Source organism: Chiloscyllium plagiosum, unplaced genomic scaffold, assembly GCF_037043375.1.
Source record: "Chiloscyllium plagiosum isolate Xiang-an unplaced genomic scaffold, Cpla_swu_hap1 HiC_scaffold_15, whole genome shotgun sequence".
Taxonomy (NCBI): domain Eukaryota; kingdom Metazoa; phylum Chordata; class Chondrichthyes; order Orectolobiformes; family Hemiscylliidae; genus Chiloscyllium; species Chiloscyllium plagiosum.
In genome coordinates, this window is record NW_028270153.1 from 14,150,035 (window position 1) to 14,160,577 (window position 10,543).

Sequence of the window (10,543 nt, forward strand, 5' to 3'; positions counted from 1 at the left end):
AGGCTTATGCCTGAAATGTCAACTTTCCTGCTCCTCAGATGCTGCCTGACCTGCTGTGCTTTTCCAATGCCACACTTTTCAACTCTGACTCCCCAGCATCTATGATCCTCACTTTCTCTTTTCTGTCCACAGACACTGCCAGACCTGCTGAGTTTTCTTAGCAATTTCTGTTTTCATTTCTGATATCCAGCATTCTCAGCTCTTTTTGGGATTTTTTTCCTAAGGAAAGAAAATGCACGATTAATTGGAAAGGAGACCACTGAATCACAATGCACTGGTTTACACTATCGCAAAAGGTCTTCGTGTCTCCCCAGTGGACTATGGGTTGACTCTGTTGATCTGTTTCTCCAACCCTACAAACCACAGGACTTGGAATGAGGGCTGCCAAACACATTTTAAATTTCTTTGTAAATTTTATCTTGCTCATCAAGCCAAGGGATCTTAATGCTAGAAAATCTAGTGCCCTTTCACTTTGAGCCTGCAGTGTTATTAGTTATCATCCTTGTGCCAGTTAAGGTGAAGTATATTTAGGATAATGCTGCCCTTGCTCTTTTGCCATCTTGTTTGTTCGCGTGCCCGCCACGTCCACAATCCCATTGCGGACTGACTGTGGAACTGACATGGCCATCCCAGCTGAATTCACCCAACTCAGGGCCAGGTTGGAACTCTCGCTGTTTGTGTGATCCCATCACTCACTGCTTTAACCCAGTGAAGCTAATTCGGGACTTGGTACACTTCAGGCCTTTCCCTACAACCTGTTTCTCATGGATTAGCAATCCTGTGGCATTCCTGCGATGTCACCTCCTCCCTGAGACAGTTGTAATATTGGAAACAGGAACTCCTTGTGCACAGCACTCGCCCACAATCAACAATGTGATCATGACCAGGTCATTTGGGGGTCCTTTTCATGATCTGCATTGAGGGCTAAATACTGAGCAGGCTTACAGAAAAAGAATTCCCCTTCCCTTCTTCAAAAATAGGCAATGGCCTGGCGGTATTATCAATGGACTGTTAGTCCAGAGACCCAGGTAATGTTTTGGGGACCCCAGGTTTGAATCCTGTCAGGGAAATTGGGGGAATTTGAATTCAGTAAATATCTGGAATTAAGAGTCTAATGATGACCATTATATCTGTTACCAATTGTTGGTGGAAACCCATCTGGTTCACTAGTGTCCTTTAGGGAAAGAAATCTGCCATCCTTACCTGGTCTGGCCGACATGTGACTCCAGACCCAGAGCAATATGGTTGACTCTTAACTGCCCTCTGGGCAGTTCTCACACTCTCTGGGACTCACACACACACTCTGGGACTCACACACACACACACACACACACTCTGGGACTCACACAAACACTCTGGGACTCACACACACACACACAAACTCTGCGACTCAGGCACACACACTCTGGGACACTGATTCTCACACACTCTGGGACTCTCTCTCTCACACACACACACTCTGGGACTCACATCCCGTGAATGAATTTATTTTTAAAAATTTCTACATTCATCTGGGGGAGCATTTTCTCTGAAAATAATGTAGAAGTATTTTGTGGAGAATAAAGTTAACTTATTCCTTTTTTATTGTCAGTCTATCAAATAATGAGGGGTGCATTTGCTTTCCAATTGATTGCGGGAAGGTCATGTGACCTAAAAACAGACCTGATGGATAACCAATAGCAGGAGAGTGAGGGTGCGATGGGAAGTCATGTGACAGCTTCAGTAATCTGTTCAATCAGGGTTCACAAACCTACTCTATCCAGACAGTTTTGTATCCCTATGAAAGAGGGTCAATCCACTTCCTTTCCTCAAACGAGGTTTTGCAGTCTTTGGACAGGGAGGTGCTCCCTTGGTCTGGATAACCCTCTACCAGTGACAACCACTTGTAATCCATCTGGTGCTCTCTGTTGACATGCTAACCTTATTCCTCGAGCATGCCTCAGCTAATATGGCTGCCTGGTCTCCCAGCGAAAGGAGCCCATTTCTCTGGCAGTACTCTCAGGGAGGCAACCTTGTCAAGGCAGGATGACTGAAAATCTCAGAAATGGCAGCTGCAAGGACTTCTCAGCTGCTATGGGATAGTCTCCTTCTGGAGTTCTCAAAGGGGTGTAGCAACAATTCCTGAAGAGATAGGAACATGCTGTGGCTCTTCAATCCTGGTCCATCACTCAGTCAGATCCAGGGTCATCCGTGTTATTATCTAGTCACGTATGGCAGAAAAGCCAGAGGTCATGAGGGATCAGGAGCTAGTTCATAGGTAAATTAAGGATGATTGGGTAGGAATGTGACTGGGTGTATTTAGGTATGTAACATACATGAGGAATAAGTCATCAGTGGGATGGGTATTGGTGGTGTGAGTTGAAATAAAAGTCTGATTGGTAAAATGCATACCTGGACTCTGTCTTACCAATAATTAACCTCTTTGCATCTAACCTCCATCTACACACCTTAATTATGTAACCCTTAATAACCCTGCACCCACAGGGAAACTATTCTGTAGGAATGCAGTGGCATCTCGTCAATTCTGCACCAACCTTTCCTCTGTTTGAATTCTAAATTTGGGCTTTTTGTCCGAGGGAGGCTGAGGAGTGAGCTGATGGGTTGGAAGCAGCCCTTCAATGGGAAGGGAGGGAGTTATCAGCTGGTTCCTTTCACTTTCCTGTTTTATCCTGCTTTCTGGTTTAACTCTGTCACGGGGACCCGGGATAATGAATCTACCTAATTGTATCTGTACTGCAGAGCTTAATCGGGAGATCGGTCACAGACCATCAGCGGGTTACGTCCCGGATGAGATCTGGAAGAAAGCGGGTAAGGCAAACTTGAGTTAATTTACAGCAGTTTGAGGGTTTGTACTGAAATACCCAACACACCTGGGGAATGGTAAAACGGGATAAACTGATGGTCGTGGCCATCTGAAGAAGTACACAACACCAGGTTATAGTCCAACAGGTTTATTTGGAAGCACTAGCTTTCAGAGCGCTGCTCCTTATCAGGTAACAACTAGTCAGGGATCAGCAATAAACGGTGACCTTGCCGGGGGTAGGAATAGAATCACAGAGTCCCTACAGTGCAGATAGTGGACACTTGGCCCATCGAGTCTGTAATGACCCTCCCACCCAGCCCCAGACCCCCACCCTATCCCTGTAACCCTGCATTTACCACGGGTAATACACCTAGCTTGCACACTATGGGGCAATCCATCGAACTGCGCATCTTTGGACTATGGAAGGAAACTGGAGCACCCGAAGAAACAGGCAGGGAGAATGTGCAAACTCCACAGAGACAGTTGCCTGAAGCTGGAATTAAACCCAGGTCCCTGGCACTGTGAGGCAGCAGTGCTAACCACTGAGCCACTGTGCCAAAGAGACCCCAAGAATAAACAAAAAAAAAAGAAACAGGAGAGGTGATATGGAGAGCTTTCCTGACTCCTTGGCTGTCTATCAATCATCAGTCAGCTTCACGATAAGTAGTCAATGTGTTGCTTGTTCTGCTTCCCCACAAAACAGGTGAGTCCAGTCGAAAGACGTGCTTTGGCGGCAAATTAGAACCAAAACAGTGTGGCTTAACCAACGTTTCTAAACAGTTCCAACATCACCTCCCTGCCCTTAAACTCTATCCCTGGGCTAATAAAGGCAATGCCTTCTTTACCACTTTATCTACCAGTCCTGAAACCATACAGGACCAGTGTACATACACACCAAGGTCCCTCTGATCCTTAGTGCTTTCTACTGGTCATCAGGTATTCCCTTGCCTTATCTGTTCTGCCCAAGTGCATCACCCCACATTTATCGGACTGGATTCAATTTGCCACTGAATCAGCCCGAGTGTATTCTTCTGCAATCTAAGGCTTTTGTCCTCAACTGCCTTATGAAGCAAAAGTCGAAGAGGGTACACGGTATTAGGAGGTGAGAGCTGGCCGCTGAACGATGGAGGGGTTATGAAAGGCAGCGGCAGGGGGGATGATGAGAAAGAGCTTTGTAGTGAATGTGAGTTTGCGGTTTAGTCATTCCTTTGGCATTCGGGAAGCTCGACAGCTGGCAGCCGGAGGAGCACGGATTTGGCATTTTGTGCACGGCACAGCGTTCCATTTTTGTGGGGGAGGTGGAAGGTGAGGAGAGAAAGAGCAGAGGATAGAAGGAAGGAAACTGTCACGCTATATATTACCCGCAGAAGAAAAGCACCATCTGCCAGCCAGGAGCGGAACTGACGTGAAACTGTCACCCTGCCCTGACACCTTCTGGGCAATTCAGTTCTCTGTGCGTGGCAGTGCCATCTGCAAGAATAACCATGACATCGGGCACCTGTCATTTATCTATTTCTCATCGGATGGAAGCATATTGCAAGGTTTAAACAGAACTGAAGTATAAATAAAAGTCACAGATCTGTTACAGAGCAGAATGAGGTTGTTCGGCCCATTGCATCAGCACCAGACCTTCAAACAAGTTACCCAATGCCAATCTCCATAGCCCCATGCCCTCATCATCATCCAGTGCTCTTGTAAATGCCTGGATTGAACCAGGGTGCACCACATTTCAAGCAATACATTCCAGCCCTGAAACACTCACTCTGTGCAAACATTTCTCCTCCCTGGCTTCCTTTCCAAGTTACCGTACAAAATGAATGTCTCAGCAGCTTGCCAGTGTTCTGACATAAGTGTCCATTTAGAATCATATGGAATGGAAACATGCCAACAGGATTTCTTAAACCAAACTCTCCCATTTGTCCACGTTTGGCCCCTATCCCTCTAAACCTATCCAGTTCCCTCCCGCGTTCGGAGGGATGTGCATGTTGGGTGAGTTGGCTGGGCTGAATTGCTCATAGTGTTGGGTGCATTAGTCAGGGGTAAATGTAGTGGGTGGGTCTGGGGAGGTTGCTCTTCGGAGGGTTGGTGGGGAGTTGTTGGGCCGAAGGGCCTGTTTCCATACTGTAGGGAATCTAATCTCATCTAATCTAATCTGTCCAAATTACTTCTAAATGTTGTAAGTGTACCAGCCTCCACCAATTCTTCTGGCAGTTCATTCTATACATGCACCACCTTCTGCATGAAAAGATTGCTCCTCAGGTCCCTTTTAAATCTTCCCCTCTCACCTTTAACCTATGACCGCTAGCTTTGGCCACCCCTACCCTTGGAAAAAGACCTTGTCTGTTTACCCTATCCATGCCCCTCATGATTTTATAAACCTCTATAAAGGGCACCCCTCAGCCTCCGACACTCCAGGGAGAAAAGTCTTAGCCTATTCAGCCTCTCCCTCTAGCTCAAACCCTCCAGTCTTGAGAGGAACATATCCCCAGTGTCTGACATTAGCGTGTTAGCCCTTTTCAATCTTTTTGAATACTCAAACTCCTGTCTTCTTCCAATAACACCCAAGAGCAAGTGGCATCTCTTTGACCCTCGCCCACACAACCCTGCCCAGTCCAACATAGGGAAACATATAAAGAGAACATTTCACTTGCCAAGCCTGTGCTAGCCTTTTTAAACAACAATCCAAATTTTGTCTGTCTCCTTACATTTGCCTAATGATACCTCGATGCATTTATATGTCACCTTGGGGTGCTGTTGTTTAGATTGAAGGTACTATGTAAACTTCAGTTATTGCTCTCTTTGTCAAATGCAGAAGTGTTTTTACCAAGCTCCTCTTGTTGCGCCCAGTGTTGTAGGAATCAGCTCTTTGATGAAGCCCCACACATGGCTTTGAAGGATCGAGGAAGCTCCCAGTTCACAGAGGAGGAATCTAAGTGTATTTATCAAATTCCCTTTTGAAAAGTATTGTTCCACCTTGTTCTCAGGCAGTGTATCACAGGCTGTAATTATGAAGATAGAGTGAGTGTGACACTGGAAAAGGTACAGCAGGTCAGGCAGCGTCAGAGGAGCAAGAGAGTCGACGTTTCAGGCAGGACCCTTCATCAGTCCTCCTGCTTCTCGGATGCTGCCTGACATGCTGTGGCTTTTTCCAGTGCCACACTTTCTTGATTCTGACTCTCCAGCCTCTGCAGACCTCACTATCTCCCAGATTTAGGCCTGGGTTGAGGAAGAACTTCTTCACCCAATGGGTTGTCAATCTGTGGAATTCCCTGCCCAGTGAAGCAGTTGAGGCTTCCTCGTTGGATGTTATTAAGGTAAAGATAGGTAGATTTTTGAACAGTAAAGGAAGTAAGGGGTTTGGTGAGCAGGTGGGTAAGTGGAGCTGAGGCCATGAAAAGATCAGCCATTGAAAGTCAGAGCAGGCTCGATGGGCCAAATGGCCTGCTCCTGCTCCTATTTCTTATGTAACAACTCTCTGAAACCTCTTACCGTCCGTCTCTGAACTTCTATTGACAATTACCTGCGATCCCCGCTGTCAGTGGAAACAGTTCCTTCCCATTTATTCTCGTCAGAGCCCCCTGATGAATTTGAACACCTGCTTGTTCTCATTCAGCTGTATGTCTGTTCCTTCCCCACCCCACCCTGTGTTCAGAGGAGGCAGTGAACGAGGTCAAACGCCAGGCCGTGTCGCAGTTACAGAAGGCAGTAACCGAGGCTGAGCAGAAAGCGTATGAGATGATAACGGCAGAGAGGGCCAAGATGGAGCAGAAGATAGCAGATGCCAAGCGGCAAGCAGCTGAAGATGCTTTCACCGTCATCAATGAGCAGGAAGATACCAGCGAGGTAGGCTACCCTCTCATATCCTTCCTGGGACCACGCGCACGTTAGTGCCAGGGTGAGCATTCGCGAATCCTCTTTTGGCCGACACTTGATTGTTTCAAGACTCAGTAGCCCAAGTGTAGAGTTGAATCTTGTGAGCATGATAGGTCTGTGACCTGGACCTCACCCCACACTGTGCCAGCCAGCTCGGCTAGTTCATGCTGGTCTCAATTATGTCAGGGGCTTGAGGGCACAACTGGAGCAAATATATCAGCCAAGACTTCCCGATCCTGATCATTCGCCCATGTACTTGCCTCCATGGTCAGAAGTCACCACACCTTACGTTATAGTCCAACAGGTTTATTTGAAAGCTTTCGGAGCGCTGCTCCTTCGTCAGGTGAAGCTTGGCGTGACGTCTGACCTTGTCCACCTCAGTACAACATCAGCGCCTCCACTCCATGAGGTGACAACAGAGTTGTAGTTGACTAACCCAGCAGGACCCATGCGCTTCACCCATGGCAAGAAAACACAGTTTGAGCTGGGCAGGATGTGAATGTCACTGGCCAGGCCAGCATTTATTGCCCATCTCTAATTGCCCAGAGAGTGGACGATTAAGTATCTAACCATTGCCCCATGTCATCTTCATCACTGAATCCCCCCACAATTAGCTTCCAGTGCATTACCATTGACCAGAAACTAAGGTGGATTCATCACTGTAAATCCAGAGGACAATCAGCCACATTAGTGTGGATCTGGAGTCACATGTAGGCCAGGCCAGGTAAGGATGGCAGTTTCCTTCCCTAAAGGACATAAGTGAACCAGATGGGATTTCTCTGACCATCAACGATAGTTTCATGTTCATCATTAGACTCCTAATTGTTTTTGTAAAATTTCTTTATTCATTTAATTTTTTTTATATTGAATTCAAATTCCATCAGCTGCCATGGCAGGATTTGAACCAGAACCCCACCCCTAACATTACCAGGGTCTCTGGATTAATAGTCTGGTGATCATACGACTACACCATCACCTCCTTTCCCATATTCCCTCTCTTCAAATTAATTTATAAAATTTTATTCAGATTAATGTCCATACAAAATATTGTTTAATAGCAGTCTGTATTGTTCTATGTTCTATGACCTTTAACCCTGATATCATAGGGTCATACAGCACAGAACCAGACCATTTAGTCCAACTTGTCCACGCTGACCAAGTTCCCTGAACTGAACTAGTCCCATTTGCCTGTGTTTGGCCTGTTTCCTTCTCAACCTTTCCTGTCCACGTACTCTGTCATAGAGGTTTACAACATGGCAACAAGTCTTCCCACCCAACTTATGGACTCATAGAATCCCTGCAGTGTAGAAGCAGGCCATTCAGCCCATCGGGCACGCACTAACCTTCTGAAGAGCAACCCACTCAGACACACTTCCCACCCCTATTCCTGTAACCCTGCATTTCCCATGGATAGTCACCTAAACCTGCACATACCTGCAATTCAGCATGGCCAATCCATCTAATCTTTGGACTGTGGGAGGAAATCCAAGCACCCAGAGGAAATCCAAACTTATGCAAGCTCCACATAGACTGTCGTCCAAGGGTGGAATTGAACCCGGGTCCCTGGTGCAATGAGGCAGCAGCGCTAACCACTGAGCCACCGCGCTTCACTTGTCCGAATGTCTTGTAAATGTTGTAACTGTACTGCTTCGTGTTGTTGTTGTTGCCAGAGTTGCTGGAACTGTGGGCGCAAGGCCAGCGAGACCTGCAGCGGCTGCAATGCGGCCCGTTACTGCGGCTCCTTTTGCCAGCACAAAGATTGGGAAAAGCACCACCGCATCTGCGGCCAGAACCTGCACGCTCAGGCCAAGGTGGTGCCCGCAGGAGGCTCTGGTCCAAAGGCCGCCAAAGGCGAGAAGAGCCCAGCTCTGGAGAAGGCTCCCCCGTCCACCGTGACTTCCAGATCGGCCACACCGGCTGCTCCAGATGCCAGTGTGCAGTAACGTGACCTATGACCTCCCCCCCCCCTCCCCCTCCCCACCACCCCCCACGTCAAATGGAGACATTGGAATTGAAACTCCCACCCGGGGCCACAGTTCGATATCAGGTGTAGGCCTCAGCTTTTAAAGATACCCTTTTTTTCCTTTTAATGTTCAAAAAAAAGACATAATTGAGGGGGAGACAATTCGGGCTCAAGGCTCCTCTTGAGAGCTTCGACTGAAATGTAGGCCAGCAAAAAAAATAAAATCACAGAAGCAAAATCTACAGTCGGACTCCTGGCAACAGAGGAAGCAGGCTGCTGTATCCACGGGCCAGAAACACTGCCATTTATGAGACGACTGCAGAAATGTTTTGGACTGGGACATGAACGTCCTCCTGTATGTCTCTCCCCACTCACTGCTGACTCCATAACAATCCTGCATCTTGCTCTGCAGTCCGAAAAGAAAATGTAAACATTTACCTGTGCAATCAAAGTGGACAAGGAGTAACAATTCAGATCCTACTTACTCAAAACACTCTTTACCTCTTGGTTTAAAAAAAAGGGACTCTTTCAAGAGATTAGAACTTATTCCTTCGAAGAGAAATGTCAAAAGAATGTGGTTTGTCGCTGGTTTTTGAAGGGGGTAAAGGGACTCTCTTTTGACTTGTATATCCCTTTTCGAAACGTGTGAAAGGAAATCTCCCGTCTTCCTGTCCCCACAAATGATTTGTACACTGATTGCTCTTCCCTGACGCCATTCCGTTCCTACCCCAAGGAAACACTCCGGAAAGATCCGACGGTGGCTGATGACTGCTCTAGTGGTGTACTTGATGGGGAAGGAAGCAGGTGGCCTGGGTCGGCTTTGGTGTGTGTAAAACTGCTCTTCGTATGACTTTTTGTAACGACTGACCTCTCGAGACGTTACTCCTCACCTCCTTTGTGATCTCCCGAAAGCAAGTGGACAGTTTGTGTCACACGGTGACAAGCTCCAGACACACGCACACGCGCACATAAGGTTGTTTGTTGAAGTCCAATTTTACAAAAATAGAGTTGAAGTGAGAGAGTGTGTTTAGATGCTTCGCTGTCGGGGGTTTAGAAATCTGGAGGCCCACCTTGTATCTGGTTTTCCCTCCTATCTGGCTGTAGGCGGAGCTAGACATATACCTGACAGAATTAATGTTTTGCGCCAAAGAATGATACCCTTGGCAGGCGATTCTGAACTAACAATGATATCTACCTTTTTGGTACGTGTTTAGTAACTGGCCATTGGGGGAGGGGTTGCTGCTGTTCCCAAAAGGTCAGAAGGAAACACAAGTCAAGGGATTCAGTGCAGCTTTTGCTGGGAAATTGGTGGCTCCTCAAATACTCAAGCTGGCCAAAGGATCCCTCCACTCTTCGGTCACCCCGAGCAACACTGCCCTCCTCCTCCTCATCTCCTCCCCCCACCCCCCCCAGCCCAACAAATGACCATACTGATTGAGTTTCGGGAAAATGGTGCGAATTCTTCAATTCTACGTCTTTGTGCGACATGCTCCCCCCCCCCCCCCCCCGCCGCCCCCCCCCCCTCCCCTCCCCCCCACATTACAGGCTATTCCCCACTCCTCTCTGATAGGTTTGCCACCATCCCAGCCCCCATTCTCGCAGGTCTGCCAGCCCCTCCCCTTACCCTTTCCCCCTTGCGCTCTTTCACTTCTCGCTGGTAGGGTCCTGGTGGTGTTATGGCCAAGAAACGGTGTCACTGTGGGAAAGGATTTGGCGACCTCTCAATGAAGGTACAGGATTGAAGACACACCACTTTAAATATTAATCCCCATGTCTAGTAATCGGGGGAGCAGAGATGAAGAGAGGCAGCCATCAACCAGCTTTTGTGATGCTGACCCTCGGTGACCTTGAATGACTTGAGAAGTAAAGAATCTGGTCCACGATTGATAAACCTGGTCACAAGG

The 10,543-nt window shown here is 47.5% G+C and overlaps 1 protein-coding gene across 5 annotated transcripts in view; it reads left to right on the plus strand.

Moving 5' to 3' along the window:
- The window catches only part of LOC122560270 (protein CBFA2T1-like), a 162,542-nt gene extending 152,416 nt beyond the window's left edge, over positions 1–10,126 (plus strand). For all 5 annotated transcript variants that reach the window (XM_087994753.1, XM_087994752.1, XM_043710799.2 and 2 more), the window contains 3 exons: positions 2,740–2,808; positions 6,456–6,646; positions 8,347–10,126. In XM_087994753.1, coding sequence (XP_087850879.1) covers positions 2,740–2,808; positions 6,456–6,646; positions 8,347–8,619 — 533 coding nt within the window. In that variant the 3' untranslated portion in view covers positions 8,620–10,126. The remainder of the gene's footprint in view (positions 1–2,739; positions 2,809–6,455; positions 6,647–8,346) is intronic.
- The last annotated feature ends 417 nt before the right edge of the window (positions 10,127–10,543 follow it).